Source organism: Barbus barbus, assembly GCF_936440315.1.
Source record: "Barbus barbus genome assembly, chromosome: 35".
Classification (NCBI taxonomy): domain Eukaryota; kingdom Metazoa; phylum Chordata; class Actinopteri; order Cypriniformes; family Cyprinidae; genus Barbus; species Barbus barbus.
This window is the reverse complement of record NC_136763.1, coordinates 16411486-16437348: the sequence shown is the minus strand read 5'-3', so window position 1 is coordinate 16437348 and position 25863 is coordinate 16411486. Positions and strand designations below refer to the sequence as shown.

The window sequence follows — 25863 nt, the reverse complement described above, 5'->3', positions numbered from 1 at the left end:
AAAAAGCAGAGGCCTACAGTGTGTTTGATTGACAGGTTGGCAGTAACCATCACGGTTTATTAAATGTACTTGCATAATACATTCAACATTTTTTTTGTGGGACAGGCTTTGTGTGTTCTGATTGAGAAAGCATTTTCTCTTTTTTTCTTTTTTAGTAAAAAGATTTTATTTAAGCGTCTTTGAAAAAATATAAAATTAATTCAGAAGTATAAATACTTAAGGTAAAATTAGTTTTCACAGATATAATAATGCAATACTTTAGAATAGATATAAATGAACATGTTACATTATTATGTACATTTGATATTAAATGAAGTTTTCTTATTCCACCAGCAATTTGTTTTTAATTTTAGATTTAATTTTAATTTTTAATTTTAAGATTTATTTGACTCTTGCTGAGGGGAAAACAAAAAAAAATGGATTAGAAAAAAAATAAAAATTATATTCTCTGAAAAAAAAAAAAAAATTTAAGGAGATTCCTTGTGTAGTTAATCCAGAGTTTGTCCTTTTCTCAGTAAATTTAAGAAACCAACTTTTGCAATGCAGAAATGTTTTTTACTAGCAATGGGAAACAGGACTCAAGGAAGAGCAAAAGACAAACAACAAAACTCTACAGAAGCTCTCCAATGCATTATTTACACGTCGCTAAACTGTGAAATTGTATTTCTTTTAAACATATCTCCGTAACATTAGAGAGGAATTACACCGCCTATTGAGTTTGCAAGGCGCCAGTGTTTCGGTTTTCATTATCTGGGCTGTGATCCACTGAAGCCCAAATAATTAAGCCACCCATGTGAATAAGCGTCACATTAAATGTTGTGCTGGATGAAGTTACTGGGATTAATGCAAAAGTGCGTCTTTGGCAAACTTCTAACACATTTTTTTTTTCGTCTGTGGAACAGCTACGACCTGACAAACTGTCTAAAATGGCACATACGAAGTCCGAACACTTAGTTCACACGTGCTCACACACTCTAGTCACAACTCCAATACAGATTTCCGCACACGTGCAGAACCGTCAGTGCATTTAGCACCAACACTTCCTCACTCTCTATACTTAGTGACACTGCTTTTCACAGTTACTGAGACAGACCCTGAGAAAAAGATAGAGAGCTTAACCTTAACTCAAACTGTGATGCATGTCATCATAATGTATATGCTAAGTCTAATCAAGTCAAGTATCACCCAGATATCACGATTCAAAATTGGATCTCGTATAATGTGGAATATTTCCCAGTGGACTCTTATATACATCTTACATATGAATACAGTTCACCATGGGCTCATAAGATGTTTTAATGGCTTCCTGGCCATCTGTAGAAATGCCATCACGTATGTCTGCTCAAGCTGTTTTAAACTCATAAAAGAGAACACACTTGCATACTATCAGTTACACGTATAGTGCATTTCTCCTTGCTGCTTGAAATGTCAATGTTATGTACATTTATGCATTTAGTAGATGCATGTATCCAAAGTGACTTTGATCCAGTCTGACAAATACTTAAAGATTAAAATTTTATTTTATTTGAATAAAAAAAAATATAACAAAATAAACTGTAATCCTTTGTTATATTTATTGATCTTTTTACCTTAAATTGCTACCGTAGAGCACAGTAATTTTCCTCTTTCCGTGGAATTTATTCATATCAGTGAAACATTGATGTATCAGATTATATAGAGCACAACACTGTAGCATTTCATCTATAAAAGTTACAATGTCATTTTAGAGGAACAGATATGTGTAGTATTTTAAAAAAGCTTTTGCAACTTTTCCTTAAAATGGAAAAGTTTTTAAAGTCTAAGTCTAATTTAAAAAGCTTAACAAAAACTCTTCTCATCCTTGTTTTAATAAATTATTTGAAAGACTGATTGATACTCACTTTGGAAAATTCTCTACTTATTTCCAAAAAAACATAAAAAAATTTACATAAAAAAATAAGTGTGTCAGCAGCTGTTACTGGTACCTGTATCGTGGTTCGTTCCCAAAAGTACTACGTGAAAATAGACTTGCGGGGGCAGGGGGGTGGAATTGAATTCGGGTTCGAACCGAGCAATCGAACGAATGTGAAAGCAGCCTTAAAAAGAGTGTGGGAGGTTCAGCACAGATTTGTAATCTAATAACGTGACCTTTAAATGAGCAAAATAATTGCAGGCGGTTTGATGGCACTTCATGAATACATTCCTGCGCGCCCAGCTGGAAAAACAGATGCTGTGTTAGAGAGAGGGAGAGCGAGTGTATTTCTCTCATTTTCTCTAATCTCATATTTGCATTGGAGGGAGATCGAGGAGATGACACTGTATCAGCTTGACCAGTGCTAATCTTACAGTAATACCACTTGCAAGTGAACCACATTCGGTCAATTTTAATGTCATTAGTTCGAGCTACAGAGGATGAGCTTGTCAACGGGAGAGTAATTGCATCCTTGTGCTTCTACAGTGCCCGTTTGGAAGATGTGATTAGATTCCAGAATGGTATTAAACACGCTTGGCCTCAGGAACACTTTGCATGTTCAGACTAATGAATGCACACATAGCTTAGTGTACACATGTAGACATTTTTTTACTCGTTTTTGATGGTTGTCAGTGTGCTAAATCCTGTTGTGTTTACATATAGATCTTTATTTTAAGTCAACAAGTGCATTTTCATTAACTGATGCCATTTCAAAAATGCAGAATATATATATAGAATATATATATAGAACACTTCTTGAAGAATATATATATTCTTTACTTTACACTCTTGCTCAAATAAAGTAAATATATTTTAAAAGCAGAGCTTCTGAATGTCTCCAGTTAGATAGTCCTCTCTCTTCTCAAATCTGTTTGTCATGCACAGCAGCATGTGAGAGATACAGATAAGATAGAGCTCTGCAACAATGCAATCGCACTGATCTTGGACATGTTGAGCTGTTGAGCTCCAAGAAAAAAGCCATTGATAGATAAGGGGTAGCTGAAAAGGGCCTATGAAGTAATAGAAGTTCCTCTTGCTGACCAGGCACGTGCAGTCATGCCTTTCAGAAGCCAATTCTTTGCTCCCTGATGCTGCACCGACAGATATTCTGCCCCCTGTCTGAATACTAGAGCAGGTTAGTCAATGACATAAAAGCGAGTCCAAGAAAATTGTAATTTAAAATTTAGAATCTAATTTCAAATAAATGTGCTAAATTGGTCATTTTTGTACTCATGTGGTTTTCTTTTCTTTTCTTCGTGTTTTCTTTTTTTTTTTTTTTTAACAAAATAATGTTCTATTAATCTAGGTTTAATTTAAAACATAAAAAGTGGTGTACAATACTTGTAAATGTAAAAAAAGTTTGTTTGTTTTTCTAATATACTTTTCAGGGTAAAAAGAAAGACAATAAGAAGAAAGTCAAATTATTAGATATATTAAGACTTACTGACATTATTAAAAATGTATATGTTTAAAAAATAATAATAATAATAAATATGGTGTGCAATGCATGTGAGCGTACACCTTTTTTTGGCTCTTCTACTACTATTTCTCAGGGTAAAAAAAAAATATATATATATATATATTTTTAACAAATATTATAAATTATGAATTCATAAATGTGACCCTGTGACCCACAAAACCAGTCATAAGTAGCACAGGTATATTTGTAGCAATAGCCAACAATACATTGTATGGGTCAAAATTATAGATTTTTTAAGCCAAAAATCATTTGGATATTAAGTAAAGATCATGTTCCATGAAGATATTTTGTAAATATCCTACTATAAACATATCAAAACTTAATTTTTGATTAGTAAAATGCACTGCTAAAAAATTAGTAAAATTTTCTCTCTCTTTTTCTCTCTCTCACCCTCAGATTTCAGACTTTCAAATAATTTTATCTCAGCCAGTTATTGTCATATGGAAAGCTTATTTATTAAGCTTATCTCAATTTAAACAAATGACCCTTCAGAATGGTCACAAATATAATAAAGTTTTTGGGGAGTCACACCACACAACATTTTACAATCTGAACAAACCATGCCTTTTCATAAGAAAGTCGAATTATCAGATATATTAAGACTTATTGACTTTGACAGGGTTTTAATGGGTCCTATCTGTGGTATAATTTCCATTTTTTTTTTGGTCTTGTTTTGTTTTGTTTTTGTTTTTCTCTTCATTTTCTGTTTCTAAAATACTTAGGGCCAGATTTACTAAACAGGGCAAATTAGCGCGAGACTGCAATTCCAAAATAGCACCAATGGGGGTGGGCATTTCTGCAGGTGATTTACTGACCACGAGCAAAATAAAGAACACAGACACAACTCATTTCCATAATGACCAACACAATCTACCAATCACAGCTCAAATTAGCATATGGATATGTTCAGATTCGGATAATGTGTTCTTTTGGCATTCCAACTAAATTAATGTGTCGAAAAAATCCTCTCCCTTCTACCTCTCTCTACCACTCCTTGTTCTCTGCGGTGTATTCTCCATGCAGCCATTTCAAGTGCAAAATAGTTTTTGGGGCCGTTAAATAATAACGCAAATACCACTAATCTGATGAGTGCAAACGTAGTTTTAATACTCTCCTCCCATAAATTTTGCGTCTGAAAGGGAAACTCCTACAAATGCATATACAATAAGGTCAGGCACAAAAATAGCCTTTTCAGTGCTAATTCTTTACTGCACGATTTTAGTAAATCCTAACAGTACTGTTTTAACACCAAAAGATGGTTTGCTCTGGCACAAGCTGTAAGTAAATCTGGCCCTTTATGTTTCCTTTCACATGTCATTGGCACAGGTACAGTATGAATATAGAGAATTATTACAGTGTTCTGCCAGATGGACACTCTTTTTATTTTAGAGTACAAATAGAGTGGGTTTTCTGGTAAGAGCTGCCAAAAGTATCTCTGTTTGAGAGAACACCTGTACTTACCTTTCTTCTTCCTCTTCTTCTTCTTCCAATAATTTGATTCCAAAGACAAAATGTATATATTTTTGCAAAAGGGTCAGGAACACTTTTTTGTTCAAATTGTATCTGTCTTGCAGTGTTAAAGAATAGTTCAAATTGTTTCAGAATTTATATAGTCACTTGATTTAGCCAGAGCGGAAAATATTAGAAGGGAAAATCAACAAACATCCTCCCTTTTTAGTCTGACAAAACATCGCGCTGCAAAGAAAAAGAGGGATAAATAAAGATGTTTACTCGCCAGACAAAAGAGGGCAAGATAAGTTTCCAAGAGAGAAACAAGAGTACCGCCTTCAATGCCAAGTCAAGTGCAAAGCTTCTCTTTCTCTCTTTCCGTTTCTAAATTTTAATGTATATAGGTCTTTTATTATTGAACTTTAGATTACTGGCCAGCCAAATATTTTAGGACATTGCCCATGACGGTGCTCTTAATTCTGATCCCAAACCCGTTCTGTTATTTCCATCATGTCTGCTAAGATTAGATTCAGGGTAACAGGACTATGTCCCGGATCGGTGTCTAGCCGGAAGACCTAAATGGATAAATAATGAAAGTGTGAATGCGGTTGAAGATTATGCATGGCAGCCTCAGGCAGGCTGTAGGCCCGTGTCAAGCTGTAGTGTGTGGTTCTCCAGGCCTGAACTGCATCTAGTCCAGACTGTACACACACCAGAAGTGTCTCATTTATAATGCAGAGATGTTTAACAAGTAATGAGGATTCCAAGGATAGTTTCAAAAGTGCATATTTAGTGCTTTGAGACAAAACAAGTGATAAAATACGGTTTGTATAGCCCACCGTGGACAAAGGCTATGATTATGGTCTTGGAAAGCATGTTTGTCATTGACACGTCTTGGAAAATGGTAGTTTGGGAGTTCTCGCTCCTACCTTGATGCTCATTATGAGAGTCGTTCAGACATTATCCTGTTTATCTGTCTGAATGTCTAATATCTCATACACCATATGGTCAAAACGCAGAGGACGGTGGCACTTTTGAACATTTACTAAACTCTTAAACAGATATTTATTTAAAAAATTTTTGTCACATTTCATGCATTGAAATATACTGATATAAAAGTTATAATTAAACTTTATTTGGAGTACTTCTTCTGCACAATGCACATTTCTTAATATTAAGCCTAAAATGTGTTTTAATGTCACTATTGCTGTGGATTTTATAATCTTTGAATAATATTGATCATTAAATGCAAGATATTTAAAGTTTACCTAAAGAATACTTGCAATAGTTCCCCTTTTGCACAATCAAATATACATCATTATTTTTTTAGTTGGACTTCAGCACTACTTCTGTGCAATTAAAGTGCATTAAGAACAAAATTGTTCCAGTTTAGCAGACTTTAAGTATACCAGTATACTATAATTATATTTTTTAATTAGTGCATAATTATGTAAATGTTTTTGTAGTATACTTAGCATGAAATGTATTTAATGTATTTAAAATACACTTTAGAATATATATTTTTTTTCCCTAGGAAAACCACGTGTACATTTTAATTTTTGCTTAATGGGTCAGTTCCACAAACTCCACAAACCCTCACGGCGGTGTCATATCCTCAATTATCACACATTTTGATAACATATCACTAGCCAGATATTACAATTGTATACTTTTAAATGTTTACTATAGAACAAATTGCTAGAATTACTTCAAGGTAGGGTAAGTGATTTCTGGAAGCCAATGTTGATATTTAAAATCACCAAAACAAACACACCCCTACCCCAAAAAGGTCTCGCCCCTATTTTGATAGATCTGCCCCACACATACGTAGCCTACGCAACCCAGGCAATGATTAATTCTGTGAAACAAAGCAAAACCAATGTTACACCGTGTCTACACCGGACGCGAGCGGCGCAACAAAATACTATAGAAGTCATTATAATCGGTGATGCTGTCTACACTGGATGCTGCAAGGTTCGACACAACAAATCCCCAACAAAAAAACTGCTGCCGCGTTCTAATTATGACGTGCTGACACAAATTTCAAATGATTTTCAAAGGTCGCTTTATCGCGTCCAGTGTAGGCAGACTTTAGCTGTTGCGGCATGCCGCGTCCGGTGTAGACACGGTGTTACTAACCTATCGAGACGAACCAAAGCAACCTCGGCATCCGATCGCAGGCCTTCCGCTCCTTGAGTTCTCTCCAGCGCTGGAAAGCTGATCCGATATTTACACGGGTCCTACTTCTTCTCTTATCTTTCTGCATACGTTTTCCTCTTTTGTTTTTTATCCGCCATCTCTATCTTTCTGTCGCTCGGCTCGGCTGTTCAATGAACGCTCTCTCCTCCACATCATGTGTAGACACGCCCCTTCCTGCTGATTGGCTACAAATTTGTTTTGGTACTCGTCCCCGACTCAGTTTTCTAAAGCGTTTTTGAAAAATTACATACCCCACCTTTAAAATGCACAATGGGGTTTGTAAAAACTGCAATCATGAATGATTGACATTGAATTATTGGATGTACTGGCAACCTTAGAGTCAGTTCATCAGTCACCTAAGGCTGTTTATCTGTTGCCTAAGGTATCATACCAAAATCTAAATTTTAGTATCGATTCCAACCCTAGACATGCCGTTTAAAAAAAAAACACACACTTACGATTGACATAGAAGCCATGCGCCTTACATTCTACCAACTTATCTGCATTTATTATGGAATTTGAAGAACAGAAATGGCAGTTGCTGATGGGGGAATTTTTTTTCCACCCAAGATTACAGCAGTGTTCTTGTTTTGGAGACAACACCCTGCGTGAGGCCAAAATCTGGACAAGGCAGAGGAGATTATGGCGCCAAATCACGTCTCGCGCTGCAGACCCCAGCCAACCTGCTCATTTATAAATGATCTGAAGGGTTTGATTCCGTCATACAAGAACACTTGGGCTGTTAGAATGCATCTCATGCTGCTATGGCTCGTCACGTGGGGAAGTGAACTTCAGATGAGAAGACTGTTATTGCATCATAGAGACTGCTGTGCTGTTGTTGCCCACAGCCGTCAGTCCAAGCCATATGTGCATTGTCATTTCACAAGTAATATAATCAGACAGTGTCGTCAACCCCTAGTAAAGCTACATCAGTTGATATAATAATGGCTTGAGCATCAACACAATGCCAGGAGACATAAGAGAGATGCAACTGTTATGAAAAGAGAGAATGAAAAACTGTTTTTGCCCAAGATCATTGTATCACAGGCATTGCTTTATTTACTATATTCACTGTCTAGACAGTATACTGTCTAAATCCATTCACTCTTGTACTCATTCAACATTTCTCCGAATTATCAGAAAAAAAAGTGATTTGACTGTTCAGACTGAAATGTATTTTAAAAATATGATTATCTATCTATCTATCTATCTATCTATCTATCTATCTATCTATCTATCTATCTATCTATCTATCTATCTATCTATCTATATTTTCTGAAAACAGGCTTTAATATCTTATGGAATTTTGAAAATGTATCTAATTTCAGTGTGATTAGATATTTTAGTACAAAACAATACTATTTGTATGTTTTGCAGTGTGTAGAGACCTTTGGTGCAGGTGCTCAAAGTATAAAAGGGGCACATGGAACACGGCTTTTAATAGGGTTGTGCTCCTTGCTGATATGTGTATCGAAATGGATGCTTCTGTATTTTGTCTGGTCTGTTTTCTGTGTATGTGGTATAATCTTGCTTTTCTGTAAAGCACTTCGGTCAGCCTGGTGGCTGTTGTAAATGTGCTATACAAATAAAATGAACTTGAACTTGAACTTGTATTGATACAGCAGCAAATGCCATGACGCAGGTTTGAAAAAGAAACACCGAACAGAAAAGACCATTTTAAGTTTAAATGTTAAAGACGTTTTTTGCACCTCTTAATTACTCTGGAATGCTATTATTATTATTATTATTATTATTGTTGTTGTTGTTGTTGTTATTGAGTTTACAGGGAATGGTGGTTTTGCTGTTGTAAACACTAGTGTTGTTGTTGTTGTAGAAAAAAATATTCCTGTCTTATTTAAAATAGAATTCTATTATAATCCTGTTCTGAATTTATTCATTTTTTGAATGATAATGATTATAAAAACAGGATTGATAAGTATAATCCAGAGGACGAGAAAATCAGTATAAGCCTGTTTTACCAGTGTTGTGATAATTATTTTAAGGCACTCTATGTTTTTTAAATAAATACTGTAATAATAATAGTTCAAAGTATGAATAGGTTTTAGTCAGATAACATGAAAAAGACAAGACACCTCGACGAGCTTTAAACTTTTCCCAATTAAACAGCAAGAACAAAAGATAACAAGCACCTTTGTTTTTATTGCTGTGTGTAGAACTACGTTAGCTGCATTTTTAATATGTAATATTAATTTTAATAAAATGTAAATTCGTCCCCCGCACTTTATTCGAGCTCGAGAAGTTGTTTTCACATAGAGGTGTCTAGATTTAAATTAAAAGAGACATGACCTGACGTTTTATTCGTATCCAAAATGAGGAGATATAAATATCAGGAGAGCTGAACACTCGTGCAGTGCATGTTTCATTCATACTCGAAGTCAGAGGGCGCTCTCGCGCAGAAACTTTTGACGTGCAGGAAATCCCTAATATGGACAAACTCACAGGGCTATGCTGTTTCTAAAAGCAGATCGTTTTTACTGATGAAAGATGAAGACAATAACATGTCTAAATATATGGTTTATGTGTGTTTTTCAAGTTATCTTCAGGTAATAAATAAATAAACTATATGAAAAATGCAGTACTGATTGACATATCATTTAGTATAGAAACTATAAAATATAGTTCCTGAATTATTCTGTGATAAAAATGGGGAAATGGTGTTTGTAGTAGCCTTTATAAACCAATCATAAAATTATCATTAGGAAAACATTAAACAAAAATATTTTTGCCCCTTGCTGCAGCTAACCGTGCTTCCACAGGCTACACACAGCAATATAAACAACAGCTGTGCATGATCTCTTCACGCCGTTCTCATAAAATAATAATAATTCGATAATATAAATTTACAAGCACACTGCTCCGCTGAGAACTCCACTTACCGGCAGCCGCAGACGTTATTGAAGGCATCCTAAAGGTGTCTGAATGTGAGGGATTGTCCCGGATGAGATCGTCAGGTGAAAGGTCATCATGTGGATCATTTAGTTTACGGCTAAACTATTATTAATTAATTTTACTAATAGTTAGATTGGGCAGGCCTTCACAAAAGGGCGTTTAATAAAAAAAAATTGCCTTGACAAAAGGGCACTTTGGGCATCAAGGGGAAAAGGGGCAGGTGCTCAAGCACCCACCGCACCCCCCTCTGCACGTGCCTGGTGCCTGGTACACAAACTGATTTGAGTTGTGTATACACAGATTCTTGCTAGCTGCTGTGTCTTGTATGTAACTGTGATTCTCAGTACCAAAATGGTTGATTTCATACCTGTTTATCTTGATTATCTACTCCAAAGGATGGCCTTAAGCGCTGTAAACAGAATTGAGCACTTTGTCATATATGGTCTGGCTTCATGTAGACACTAAATCAAATTAGCAAAATTTCCCACACCGCAGGTGTCAGAGTATCATTTTAGAGGTAGCTTAATTGCAAATTACTTCAAAAGGGATGGCTTTCAATGATTCATTGCTGTCCTTAATAAAAGGTTATTGAAATCATTAGAAGAAGCCGGAGGGTATGGTAGATGCTCTGTGTATGTGCGTCTAAAGATATCCATGCGTATACACAAACACTGCGCTTGCCTGTCATCGCAAGATACAGATGGATGAATATTTCAACAGAGCAGAAAAACGTCCCTTCAAACGGCCATGACCCCATAACAAACGACAGGGTTCACGTACGGCATGCCCAGGTTTACGGATGGTTTCCTTCCAGGATTTTAATAGAGCTGTACTTCATTGTTGAGGTGGGCTGAAAAGACACAGGATATGCACCATTATTGGGTTTATTAATAACTGAGATATCGACATGGACTGGATCTCAAGGTGCTGATGGAGAACGGGTACAGTGTGCACTTGGAGATGCAACTTTGTCTCCCTATGGAGAATGTTCAGCTTCTAACAAGCCAGATGGAGTTGGAGCAGCCACTGATTTAATGACTCACTACAGTAGCATGCAGTGGATCAGGAAGAGGTCAGTTGCAAACACCCATAGAGAAGTGATGAACACAAGGGCAGGCAGGAATTGCCACACACATATACTTGTATATAAGTGCTCTCATATAATTTATATTGGTCCCACTCCCCAACATACTGAATTCATACATTTATTTACTTTCCTGTTCATAGACACAGGCAGATTTGATTGACAGGCCAACAATTTTATTGTAAGGATGCCTTAAACCTCCTTACACTTTCGAGATTTCTTTAACCAGACCTAACAGGTATTTTTATAATATTGGTCACAGCAGATCTCATGTTTCTGGAACAGTCCAGCTCATACTGTACTTTTTGTGCTTCTGCCATTGACTTGGAATACAAATACAGAGGTTGGCGTTTTGAGAAAATTAACTTGCATTTTTATTTTATGTGCTGCATTCTTAAAAAAATAAAGGTTCATTAGTGGCATCTGTGGTTTAATGAATAATCTTATACATACACTCCATTTACAGTAGAAGAATGTTCTTTAGATTTTGTAAATAATCTCCACACTAAGATAAAAATTGTTATTTCTGTTTACTGCAAGATAATGGTTATATATTATTATTTCTGCAGAAACTCCCTTTTGGAACCTTAATTTTTAATAGGGTAAGCAAACAAGCAATTACAAACAGTTCCAGGTTCATCAGAGTTCCCTGCTGCAAGAGAACAATGCATCATAAATACAGTTTTCCTTGTGTAGCTTCTAAAGCTAGAAATGGAAAAGGATATTATGCCCTAAGCTTTGCTTGGCCTATTAGCATCTGACAAACAACTTTAATAGCAATTATTCTAGAAAAATTCCCATCAGACATCAGAACAGCTAACCTAAAAGACCATAAAAATGGCTGTTGTTTATGAAGCGCATAAGAGACAACAGTAAGAGAGCTACTAAAGATACAATAACAGTTCATGGCAAAGACTTATGACTATCATTAGGCATGGTCAGAAGAGTTTATTTTTAAAAGTGTTTTTTTTTTTGCTTCACAGCTCACCTAAGTCTGTTTAACATAAAAAATAGCTAACTGTGCAGGATAGACTGGCACTTTGACATTTCCTTTTGGTCATTTAAGCTTCTGCTTAGTCAGATATTTCGAGCGCTGGGCACATTATCTCAGCTTGCTATTATGTGGTAATGGCTAATTACTGGTCCAGTGAACTATTAAAATTATATATATATATTTTTTATTAAATATTTCACTGTTATATCAATGTGGTTTTATTATAAATATGCATAATATATCATTTTGTATGTTGATTGAAAAAAGGCCACGACAATGTTTTATGAAAACCAATATTATGCATAATAATTGCCATAAAATGAGAAAATGATTCCTTAAAAGAAGGGTTAAGTCTGCAAAATGGTACAACCCTTCTGACAGTGACATATCTGTGACATATTGTGAAATGCTGCTTAATTATTAAACGTTTGATTAATGATAACATCACACTCAATCAAAAGATAATGTTTATAAATGTTACACTTACTACTTTGTGTAATTCCAGACGTAATTAAGGAGGGGGGGGGGGGGGGGGGGGGGTTGAAAGGCTTTTAACATTGTACCTTTAAGAATCCAATCTAAATTCTCTTCTACTGCCAGGAACAGCACATGATTTGGCAAGTTGTATCTTATCTCACCATTTCTTATCCCTTATAGGTTGCTTTCATTGTTATACACCATTCAAGACTTTTTTGGTCTATGCTTTGAAAATAAATGTATAGTTTTATTCAGCAAGGATGCAAATGACTTTGAAAACTTAAAGTAAAATTCAACCACTTCTAAGCATAAGCATGTATGACTACCAAAGCCAGCTAATGCTTCAGGTGCATGCATCAGTACACTATATTAAAACAGGCTGGCATTCCCTCTACCCATTCTGACAGATCTTTGGCCCAAGCTCAGAGGTGGATTAGTGGTCTTCTACCTTTGGCCCAGTAACTCTAACAGTCGTTGTGATTACCCAGTGGTAAATGTGTGCACAGGACCCCATCTGTGTTCTCTGGGCAACACAAGCCTCATAAGTCACTTTCCATGTAAATTAGACCTGTCAGCTTCCGCAGATGAGACAGACAATCATACTGGCCAATCATAAGCCTTGCTACAGATACGTTGAGGAATGGTGAGGTGTGTTTTTATAATGTCCATTTCGTTCAAGGTGACCTGAAGGTGGTTTCCTGCTCCCATTTTCCCTGCAAACTGGCTGAACTTGCTCTCGACAGGCTGCGCCAGAGTAGAGGATGCTGGGTAATGAGACAGCATGATTGATCAGATGTCTGCTCGCTGGCCGCCTGCCAGACCTGTGCCGCCCGCTTGTGTAATGTCCAATGACTGGCTTCAACAAGCTCCAAATGCAGGGAGAGAGAAAAACTCTCACTGTTACTCACTTCAGACATGACAGGATGATTAACCCTTGAGCAACACTGTATGTTTCCTTGATGAAACTGAACTGAGGCGTTCACATAACATTTATCCAAACACACTCAACCAGTTGAAAGTCCAATCAGACAGCTGGTAGCTGTAGAACATTTTAAGCTGTTCTAAGATGATTTTTAGCTGGTAACTTGACAATGACTAGTCTAAGATGGCTATTAGCTGGTCTAAGCTGGTCATTAACAGGTCTAAGATGATCATTAGTCGCTTTAAGCAGGTCTCAGATGGTTATTAACTAGTGTAAGGTAGTCAAAGATCATCAATAGATGGTCATCAGCTGATCTTAGGTGATCATTAGCTGGAAGCTGGATGGTAGTTGGTCTAAGATGGACATTAGCTGGTCTAAGTTGGTCTCAGATGGTTATTAAAGGGATACTCCACCCCAAAATGAAAATTTTCTCATTAATCACTCACCCCCATGTCGTTCCAAACCTGTAAAAGCTTTGTTCGTCCTCAGAACACAATTTAAGATATTTTGGATGAAAGCCAGGAGGCTTGTGACTGTCCCATTGACTGCATAGTAAATTGCACTGTCAAGGTCCAGAAAAGTATGAAAAGCATCATCAGAATAGTCCATCTGCCATCAGTGGTTCAATCTTAATTTAATGAAGCGACGAGAACACTTTTTTTGCGCAAAGAAAAAAAAATAAAAATTTTATTCAACAATTCGTCTCCTCTGTGTCAGCGTAGTGCCATTTTGGAGAATATCCACAGTGTATGCTGTTCTGTGTCAGCCACACCCACAAGGATACATCTTCTACATTTGTTTATGTTTTGAAGTGAATGAAAACAGCGCATCCATGTAGCGCGGCTGACACACTGCTGACACTTTTGTAAGTGATTAATGACAAAATTTTCATTTTGGGGTGAAGTATCCCTTTAATTTACAGTATGTAAGGGGGTCTAAAATGACCAATATATGCTCCTTGATGGTTCTTAGCTAATCTAAGAGGGTCAAAGATAGTTAATAACTAATCTAAGGTAGTTGATTATGGTAATTCGCTAGTCTTAGATGGCCGTTAGCTGGTCTAAGCCGGTCATTAACTAGTCTAAGATTGTCATTAGCTTGTCTAACTTGGTCTCTTTACTAAAATAATCAATTATGATGTTCATTAAGCCCAAGACCATGGCGATTTCTGATTCGCCACAATTGTTTCACAATGCCAATCTTTCATCTGGGACAGCCGAAAATCGTGCAGTGTGTCTCGGGCTTTAGCTGATCTAAGGTGGCCTTCCAACCAAAATAAACCAACTACCATGATTCAAAATACAGCAACAATATTAATATGGATTTTCCAGCAACTTTCAATTGTCCAAAGTGTGTGTGTGTGTGTGTGTGTGTGTGTGTGTGTGTGTATCTTGGAGCCTTTCCAGCCCTCTTTTCAGCACACTGACACTAAAATGCTTTTCCGAGCAGAATCTTTAGGGTGTGGATAAAAAGTAGTCACAGTGGCGTCTTCTCGCTTCAGCCGCTCACTTTTCTGCCAGCTTTTAAGACTAGATGTGCCCCAAGGAAAGCTGTTCCGCCAATCAGAAAGGCAGGTGCAGCAGTTACGAGGGTGCTTGCGCATATAAATGCAGACCGTCAAGAGAAGCATGAAGCAAGTGAGCTTGGAAAAAAAGTTCCTGGAATGGACACAGCAGAGCAGAACAGCTGGGCTATCGCTGCATGCCCACCTCTCGAGGGTTGATGTTTTATTTATAAACCAAAACCTGAAGTTTTATCCTAAACCTAAATTCTAGCCCTTGTGTGCACCTTGGCCTTCAACCCTGAGAGCAAAAAAAACATCTGTTTTTGGCATCCCAAGACTGTTGTCCCAATATATGCTCTTTATATGAATTTTCTTTTCCTCCAAGGATGCAAGGGAGGCAGTGCCTCTTCAAAATATTGGATGAGAAAAAAATACTGAAAAAAAAAAAAATAATAATAATAATAAATAATAATAATAAAAAAACATGAGTTCACAAATAAAATGTAATGTTTAAATTGTTACTGCCTTGAGTTATTATTTTCGAATAAATGTAAAATGTTTTAAACACTATTGAGATTCATACTTGGCTTTAATAAACAGAATATTGATTACATACATTTTTTTTTTTTTTTTTTGATAGTGTAAGTCATGTTTATTTAACTAAGAAAAATGTAACTGGGACAGATAGTACATTTTAGTTTGATTAATTAATAAATAAAAAAAAATTGTTTCTGTCACGAATCCGTTTACTCACCACCAGAGGTCACTCCTCCATCACATTGACTTTTGCACCACATTACTGTTGCACTTCACCCACGAACTACAATTCCCATCATCCATTGCACTGAGACACACAGCTGTCACCAATCTCACATTCCTCTGATCACACAGCTGATTGCACTGATTACACACGCTTTATAAGCCTTGAACTTCCTCTCTTTCTTTGCTGAGTATTGTTCTGCGTATAACACTCTTCCTAGTGTTAGCTGCCTTACTGAGCCATTCTATGTTTTCTAAGTTTAGTTTTTGTTTATAGTCTTGTTTCCTGCCCTTGTATCGTGGATTTACCCTTGTCTCACCGTTTACCCTTGTCTTACCTCTTTGGATTATTGCTCAGGTTATCGGAATACCCCTCTTCTCAAGCCCTCCGGATATTGTTCGCCGATCGAGGACCCACGCATGCCCTTGGATTACTCTTGTGTCTTGCCCGTGCCATACCCGTTTGCTGGTGTTTTGACCCTGCCTGTTATTTTTCTATGTTTATTAATAAAAGCTTGCAAATGGATCTGCACGTCTCACGTCTCGTTAACCCCGATGCACCGATTCCACTTTTTCCAATACTCGGCCGATACCGATACTTTAATTATTGGTACTTGCTGATACCGAGTATCGATGCCGATATTTTAATTGTATTTGTACATTTTTTAGATATTGGGTACAGAAATCAAAAGAGTATGTATAATGTTAGTTGGTTAACTTTATGTATCAAATAGATACAGTCAAACCAAAATTTATTCTGACACCTTCAACATTTCTCACATTATCACAATTTATTTGCTTTAGTTTAGAAAATGGTAATAAAATATGACAAGAAGTTAAACTGTGTCAGAACAAATTCAGCTTGATAATGTCAGATAACTTTGATAGAAAGGTATGTAATGGATTACAATCAACCCAAAATTCTTCAGACAGCTGTTAGTATGACAATATTTATTATCAATATTTTGTCAGGCCACCCTTAGCCTTAATGTCAGCCTGTAGTCTCCTGGGAATGCTGTCAACCAGGTTCATGCAAACCTGAACTTAAATTTTTTCCCAGACTTTTTTGGTCCCACATTTGTATCAGTTTTACTGGTCGTCCACTGTATGAATAATTTTTGGGTATAATATTTCACAGTTTATTTTGCTATCCTCACTTACATAAATGAACTATAGTGTCCTGCACCCACTAGCAAAAAAATATCAAACATTATATCTGGTCTCTGAATAATTTTTTTGGTTTGACTGTATACCCTTCGGTTATCTTAAAACTTAATTATGCCCATTAAAATGTATTTTCAAGTTTTTGTTACTTTCACTGTTTTGTTTGTTAGTGTTTTTTTGCTCTATAGTACATCATCTTTAATAGCATTAGAGCTGCTCCATTGCTTAGTACTGTAATCACGCACTTTGCTGTAATAATGCAGGGAACCCACTCATTATAAATCTCCTAACTGTGATATTTTCATAAATAGAAGTTTTTTTCTGAAACGTGCTGCGATTTATATTTCAAAGCCATTCATATAATGCAAAAACACTCATGAAACAAGCAAAATGCACAACGCGTGCATGTATTTGTACTAGTGCAGAAAGAGAGGGACAGTAACAGCCTAGCACATTTAACACAGGTTGCTAGTTTCACTTCCCTTCCAGGAACTTCGAGCTGCGTCGAAACGCATATGGGAACGCCTTCAGCGTGACCAGGCTCTGAAAATGATGTGTAATCAGTCAAACAAGGGCGAGGCGTCACGGGCGGGGTGACGTCACGACCAGGAAGCATATAAGCACGTGCGGCGGAGCCGGCTTCAGCTTTTTGTCATTCAGCGAAGCGCTCTGTGTGTGTCAGTCTTATTTACTGTTGTTTGTCCTAGTTTTAAGTGGAAAGCATTCAGTATCATGCCAAAGCCAAGGGCAAGCTCAGGGGTGAAGCTTTCAGACCACGTTTTGAGTCGTGTGTGCATCCTTGCCCTCGCTATATCACGAGCGAGGACACACACGATTTTTGCGTGGTCTGCCTGGGTGCGGAGCCCGCAGAATCGGTCTCCGCACCCGGAGGGCTCTCTTCGAGAAGGGAGCCTTCGCGAGCTCCCCACGCGGTGCCGGTCCCGCTGCTGCCGAGGCAGAGCGGCGGCTGCACTCGTGGGGCTCGCAGGCTGATCTGGCTGGCGAGTGTGAGACGGGCATGTCCTTATCTCCTCCCGTATCCGCCAGATCTGGCGCCCCGTCTCTCGGTGTGGAAGCTGATGTGACGAGCGTTCACGAGGTTTCGCCGCCTCTGTCACCCCAATATGATATAACTATGAGCTTTGTAAGCTGCAGTGTTTGCACAAGCATAAAATGAATAAAGCCGGTCCCGCTTCTGCCTTTAAATCAGAGAGAAAAAAAAGGCAGAGCGGCGGCTGCGCTCGCGGGGCTTGCAGAGAGAAAAAAAAGAGAAAAAGGCTGATCTGGCTGGCGAGAGTCAGACGGGCATGTCCCTATATCCTCCCGCGCCTGATCTGGCGCCCCGTCTCTCGGTTCGGAAGCGGTCTCTTCCCCCGAGATGAGGGCTTGACGCTGCGTCCTCCGAGGAGGTTGATATGACGAGCGTTGACAAGGTTTCGCCGCCTCTCTCGCCCCAGAGAGCTACTTCTACACAGGAGCCTTCCGTTTTCCCCGATCTCCTCACCGAGGTGTCGAGATCGCGGGTGAAATCTTTTCGTCCTGGCCATTCGTTCCCGCGGGAACTGAATGAGCGCGCGTATGCGGCGATGCCGCGGGTTGAGCAGACGCTTGCGAGCTATCTGTCTCCCTCTACGGCATCGCCTTTGAAGGCTCCTGCTCTGCTTACAACATCTTTGGTGGGCAGAGGGTATGCGCGCTCTCTAAACTCAGGTGGCTGCTGGGCGGGCGCAGCCTCCTCCGCATACCAGCTCCCCGTGCAAAAGGTCCTGACGGGCGAGCCCAAGGACCGCGGAGGGCGACCCCTACTGGGGGGGAGTGGCTTGCACCGCGGCACTCTGTGACCACTTCACCTCGGTGCCCTCCAGGGACTTGTCTGCTGACCCTGCCGCTGTTCCAGGGCACAGTCGGTCCCAGCGAGTATATTTCTCAGGTTTGTCCGCCCGGCAGCGCAGAGCCGAGAAACTCGCCTCAGCCGCCAGATTGCGCGTCTCATTCCGGTGCGCCGCATCGAGACAGCGGTCTGGCCGCTTCTCTGAACCCAGAGGTCAGTCTCGAGAGACTGATTCCCTTAGAAGATCATTGGGCAGCGAGCTGCCGAATGTGTCTCTTTGGGTCCTGCCTTGCAGGGTCTGGTTCGTTCAGAGGTCCTGACGGGTGAGCCCCAGGACTACGGAGGACGACCCCTACTGGGGTGGAGCGGCTTACACCGCGGCACACGGTGACCGTCTCCCCTCGGTGCCCTCCAGGGACTTATCTGCTGACCCTGCCGCTGTTCCAGGGCACAGCCGGTCACAGCGAGTATATTTCTCAGGTTTGTCCGCCCGGCAGCGCGGAGCCGAGAAACTCGCCCCAGCAGCCAGGCCACGTGCCTCCTTCCGGTGCGCCGCTTCGAGACAGGGGTCTGGCTGCACCAGAGGTCAGTCTCGAGAGACTGATTCCCTTAGTAGAGCATTTGACAGCCTGGCAGCGGCTGCCGAATGTGTCTCCTTGGGTCCTGCAGACCGTAGCGAGAGGCTATCGTATTCAGTTCGGCGGGCCACCCCCGCCGTTCTGCGGGGTTGTTATGACTGCGGTCCGCCCCGGGCAGGCTCTGGTTTTGGAACAGGAAGTTGGTACTCTGCTGAGGAAGGAAGCCATCGAGTTGGTTCCTCCTCACGAGACCCAGTCCGGTTTCTACAGCCGGTACTTCATTGTTCCGAAGAAGGATGCAGGGCTGAGGCCCATACTGGATCTGCGTCTACTGAACCGCTCAGTCAGAAAGCTGAAGTTCAGGATGCTTACTATCAAACACCGGTACTCCGGTACGATCTCGTCCCTACGTGGGATCTGGCTGTGGTTCTGGAGGCTCTGTGCAATGCACCTTTCGGGCCCATTCAGGAGATAACTGAGAGACTCCTCACTATCAAGACCGTTTTCTTATTGGCTATCACCTCTCTGAGGAGGGTGAGTGACCTTCAGGCCCTGACTACGGCCTCTATTCACTTTGCGCCCGGTTCGGCGAAAGTATTCCTCTGCCCCCGCGTGGGGTATGTTCCGAAGGTCCCATCGGTCGTTCCACAGCCGGTCGTACTGCAGGCCTTCTGTCCTCCTCCCTTCGGGGAGCCAGACCAGGAGAAGCACAACCGTATGTGTCCAGTGCGAGCACTAGACGCATACATCCACAGGTCCTCCCTGTGGAGAAAGCGGACCAGCTGCCCGTGTGCTATGGTCCGCCTAAGAGGGGTCTTCCTGCTACGAAGCCCTCCTCTTAGTAGGTGGATTGTGGGTGCCATGGCTTTGGCATACGAGGCCTCTGAGCTCCCCCCGCCGGTGGGAGTCAGAGCGCACTCAACCCGAGGTGTGGCGGCCTCCAAGGCCTTCTGGGCAGGTGTTCCATGCAGGACATCTGCAATGCAGCTGGGTGGTCCACGCCCCTGACTTTCGTTAGGTTCTATGACCTCGACATCCGAGCCACTCCCGGCTCCTCTGTCCTTTCATCCTGACACCAGGCAGGGACTTGTCAGTCTGGCGGCGTTGGTATCTCGTTCCCATATGCGTTTCGACGCAGCTCGAAGTTCCTGGAAGGGAACGTCTCAGGTTACGTATGTAACCATGGTTCCCTGAAGGGAACGAGACGCTGCGTCGTGTTGCCACACTTCCAGCATCCCTGCCAGCGCTTGCTTCATGACTTGAAGCTGAAGCCGGCTCCGCCGCACGTGCTTATATGCTTCCTGGTCGTGACGTCACCCCGCCCGTGACGCCTCGCCCTTGTTTGACTGATTACACATCATATTCAGAGCCTGGTCACGCTGAAGGCGTTCCCATATGCGTTTCGACGCAGCGTCTCGTTCCCTTCAGGGAACCATGGTTACATACGTAACCTGAGACGTTTCGCCAGAAAGTCGTGTATGCTTGGTAGAAAATAAATGATGTTTAAGTGAATGCCCCTATAAATTGCCTTATATTTACGATTTAGCTTTAATTCAAATGATGCTTGCTATGTGAGCGAACATCAATAAAGTTCACACAACAGAAGTGCGCTCTCTCTCTCTCCCCCAACCGTTAAGTAACTTTTGCATTGTTTTACTTGTTTTTGACATATCTGACCTAAGTACAAACTTTCCAGTGATGTCTGTGAGAAAGGAATATTCACTCGAAAAGCTTGCGCATCTGAGCCTGCCGCACTCTCAGTCTACTCAGCCTGCTTTGCTTATCAGCTTGCGCACATCAGCTAATACTGAATGTTCAACATTATATTCATTGCATACATATACTTCGTAGACATCCTTAATCTCTAATAACTCCATTCTGCTGTCTGTTGTTGTTGTTTCTTTGTCTGAATATGGCACTTATCACATGCTGTGTGGTATCGGCGTTTGGTATTGGGGTATTTTAGCGAATATGAGTACAGGAGCTCAGTATCGGGCCCGATACCGATACCAGTATCGGTGCATCCCTATATATATATATATATATATATATATATATATATATATATATATATTCTCCCTTTCAAATGAATAACGCCACTGCTTGATGTTAAGCATCATGAAATATCTCATGATACTCTTTACTGTTAATTATGAAAGTCTATAAGTGGTTGAGAAGGAGAAGCATAGACAGCATAATTAATGCATTTGTAAAGTGCTAACAGAGAGTGTGTTTGTCCATGTGATAAAGAGTGAATGTGTGGAATAAGATCTAGTTGCTTACAGTTCTGTCCATGTGATTCTGAAAGGGTTGTCGCCTCACAAAAGCCTCACTGAGCTTTTTGGGATCCTTCATCAAAACACATCAATTACTTCTCCATCTCCTGCCCTGAATAGCATCTCTTCAAAATGAGAACATCAACAGAGCTCAATTTACTCCAGTCATCTGCAGAGTTCATAGTTCCTTCTCTCTTCTCTCACAATACATCTCTGTACAATTTTTCCCTCTTCTTTGGGGGTTAATTGAGTCTTTTGACCCCATTGTCAACAGAGACTGTTTGTGGTTGGAGGGGAAATGAGATTGTTTCTCTGGCTAAACACTATAGAAAGAATTGAAGTCAATCGGATATTAGGAAGATGATGTGTCATCCGCTTTTGAGAATGCCCTATCCCCTTGTGTTTTATGACCAGATTGGCATGCCAAACTGGAATAGAAAGACAAGCATGAGCTGAAATGTATGCCAAAAAAAAAAAACTTGGACTGAGTCCTTGTTGATTTGGCAGATGGATATATTTTGCATTCACTTTCTTACCCAATACAGAAAGAACTGATAGATTAACATTGTTACTGTTGAACTCTGTCTAAATCTACAGTATTATTTCATCAAACAGAATCTTAATGCTTTATATCAGAGTGTGTCAGGCAGATGTTAAATATATTGTTTTGAGCCTTATGTCAACCTGGGCAATGTGATTAGCAGTGTGATAAATTAGCCTTGGTGATTGGAGACTAATAACTAAATCACACGATTGACCTAAACAGAGTCTTCTGAGGTGCTACTGATGTAATTATACACTTTTAATGATATTTAATGTAAATAAAGGTGTCTACGCATTTGATAGCTAGTACTGAGGAATTAAGATTTTAGCTTTTAAAATGGATATGAAATCAATACTGATCCTTTTTTCCTGGTCTTATTGTGAACCATACATCAGTGCAATATTTCATAATGTAATTCAAATGTAATCACCAGCTTTTCCTCTGAAGGGACTTTTCTGCTTTTAACATTAGCCAAATAACTCTTTCACCAGTGGTTTAGCAGTCAAAATTGTTCCATTGTGTAACATGGATTGTAAACAATTATTTTGGGGGGAAATCTGTGTAATCTTCCATTAAAATGTAATATTCAACAATGCGTTTAATTTTCTACTGACATCACTTATTGGATAATGCTAACTATTATCCAAATAACAAATACAACTACATTGATAAATTACAAAGTCCTGATAAATAAATTATAAAGTCCAGCACTGCATTTTTCTCATCATTCCACTTGCAAATGTGTCTGATTACAGAAGGTTGTGATTATTGCTGTTGCCCGCACAGAAGGGTTTCCAGGGCTTTGAGAGACACACAGGACCAGAGGCAAGGCACCTGGGTTAATAGAGCTTGTACAGTACGGATCGCCCCTCAGGACATGGCTGAGCTCTTTTACTTGACTGTTTACATGCAGTGCCTTTGCATGTGCATTCACACACCTGGGAGGGACACCAGAGGAGGAAGGTCAGGGCTTTAGGGTTTACTATAAGATGTGCAGATTGTAGATGCATTTTAGTTGCATTTTCTTAGGTGTTAACCATTACTTTCTACTGGCTGTATTCTAGCAGGCAGCACTGTACCGTGTCAATCAGTCATCTGTGCGCTTGTCTAGTCCTACAGCACAAGCTTCACTTTTACCTCTAAATTAACTCCCCAGAGGGGAACTGAAGATACCCCTGGCCTGAGGAGTACTCAGCTCATGTTTCATTGTGCTTTTGGCTTCTCTCACTATACCTGTGCATGGGACCACTATCACATGTTTTACCTCATCAAAATGTGCCACTTAGTAATTCAGACTTTCTCTGGTATCTTGGGAAGAAAAAAAAAACAGATGACTACATCTCTGTTTTCCTGTTTGTGTGGGATTTATTGTGAGCCTTCTCATTTTTTTATTTTTTTTTTATCTATGAATTTATTCAAACGTAATTAAAAATACAGTTGATACATACAGGGACTTGAATACACCATTTAAGCAAGTTTGCAGTTTGTGTATTAAAATGCATGCATCGTAAATCAAATCATAAGTGTGTGTGTGTGTGTGTGTGTGTGTGCATGTTTATGTGGTTTATGAGGACACAAATTTGTATAATGACATGGGTATGACAGAGGTATTACAATATGAAGGTGGTTTATGAGGACACTGCCTATGTCCCCGTAATTCAAAAGGCTTAAAAAACATACTAAATTGTGTTTTTTTGAAAATCTAAAAATGCACAAAGTCTCCTGTGAGGGCTAAGTTTAGGTGTAGGGTTGGTGTAGGGCAATAGCACACACAGTTTGTTCAGTATAACAACCATTACGCCTATGGAGATTCCCCATAAACCACAAAAACCAACATGTGTGTGTGTGTGTGTGCACTGTAAAACTTTTCGTTGTAAATTTACAGTATAATACTGGCAGCTGGGTTGCCAGCCACATACTGTATTTTTACAGTACTACTACTGTACACAACATTTACAGTTCTGTACTGTATTTACGAAATACAGTATTATACTGTTATATAACTTTTTTTTACAGTATTACACTGTAAAACTTTTCGTTGTAAATTTACAGTATAATACTGGCAGCTGGGTTGCCAGCCACATACTGTATTTTTACAGTACTACTACTGTACACAACATTTACAGTTCTGTACTGTATTTACGAAATACAGTATTATACTGTTATATAACTTTTTTTACAGTATTACACTGTGCTCTTTACAGGGAATACTGTAAATCCTGCTTTTATTTCAGTACTCTTGGATTTACAAAATTAAAAATATACTTTTTCATAACAGTATTCACAAAAAAATAGAGAAAATAATATTTTCTGAGTTTTAAAACATTTTATTTATTTTTGAAGAAAAGACCAGGCAATTGCCTTATTTGAATTTACTGGCTGAAATGCCAGCTGTAGTTTTTTTTTTTCCTTTTTCTTTTAAATATAAAACATGTAAAATGCAATTAACAATTAGCAAGTAATTCAAAATACAGTAATCTTATTTACTTTTAAAGAATGGAAAGGTTTTTCAGAAATATATTTTTTATAAGTCTTTCAGAAGAGAGGAAACCTGTGGGTTTACAGTACTGTTCTTTTTTTACACAACATGTCCAGTCTTCTTGTAAGTCACTTTTCCTTTCTTGGTTTTTGATGCACATGCAGGGCTGATGTCGAGAAAGCATCTAAAAGACAGAAAAGAAAAAAAGTGAACATTATGTATATGTCTAATATATATATCTAATACACACATACACACACAGCATCTCACAGAAGTGAGTTCTGCGAGACAGCACAGAGAATTGCAACACTTACGATGTGATTACATGACTACATGATAATGTTAAATATGCAATATGTCATTCAGCTCTTTAATCAACTGTATAAAATATTTGTTAAAATATACTTAAGTACTTTACAAATACTGTCAAAACAAGTTAGTGACAATTCACTCTATCATATATATATCAATGGCAAATATGCTAACCTCAGTCGCAAGGGTGCATGCCACCTCTTCCTGATACTGGAGGTTGAAATCATACAATAATACAAACAGCACTGCAAGGCCAGAGACAAAGTTGGGCTGCTCAACATTTACCGCTGGTTGCTTAGAGATTGACCTGAAAATAAAAAAAGAAAGAAAATACTTCAAATAAACTATTGTGGGTTCCATTGCAGTTCTGTTTAGTTGTCTATACATAGTTCAACTCAACATAACTATTAAACTAAATCTGAAATATGTGCAGGGAAATCCCATTTACAGGGTTCACAACTATAGCTGTGAACTGCATAATAATAGTATCTCATGAATGCACAGTCGAGCACAAAAGACCAATGTCAGTGTCAGGATTTTCATTAAACAATATTGCATTCCCTCAGAACACTTAGAATACATGACATGTTGCATGTGAACATTCTGTGATACTATTGTATCTTGATGCTGGTCACTATCACTGCCATTATATGGACAAGCGTGAGCAGGCTTTTTTTTATTTATTTTGTATTATTCTCCTTTAGTGGTCCAAAAAACAAAGAAGGTCATAGGGCATTAGAACAACACCAGGGTGCATGGAAGCATATGGGTAGCAAAATTCAATTGAAATGCAATACGTAAAATGGTGATATATTTCAATTTACATTTTCTTATACATGTGCAATATTTAGTGCACATATGTATTTTATTGTATATCACATACATTTTATTTAAATTATAAAATTTACATTTGCCATTTCCTACACTAGTTTTAATACACAAATTAAAAA

The 25863-nt window shown here is 39.1% G+C and overlaps 2 protein-coding genes across 2 annotated transcripts in view; one reads left to right on the top strand and one right to left on the bottom strand.

Moving 5' to 3' along the window:
- LOC306854667 (chemokine-like protein TAFA-1) overlaps positions 1-25863 on the top strand; it is a 159113-nt gene that overhangs the window by 70176 nt on the left and 63074 nt on the right. The gene's annotated exons all lie outside the window — the stretch shown is intronic.
- The window catches only part of LOC306855368 (uncharacterized protein), a gene marked incomplete at its 3' end in the record, with an annotated part of 2294 nt that continues 1042 nt past the window's right edge, over positions 24612-25863 (bottom strand). Inside the window, exons 3-4 of the mRNA XM_079394028.1 lie at positions 25088-25220; positions 24612-24785 (exon numbers count right to left, since the gene is read on the bottom strand). Coding sequence (XP_079250154.1) covers positions 24612-24785; positions 25088-25220 — 307 coding nt within the window. The remainder of the gene's footprint in view (positions 24786-25087; positions 25221-25863) is intronic.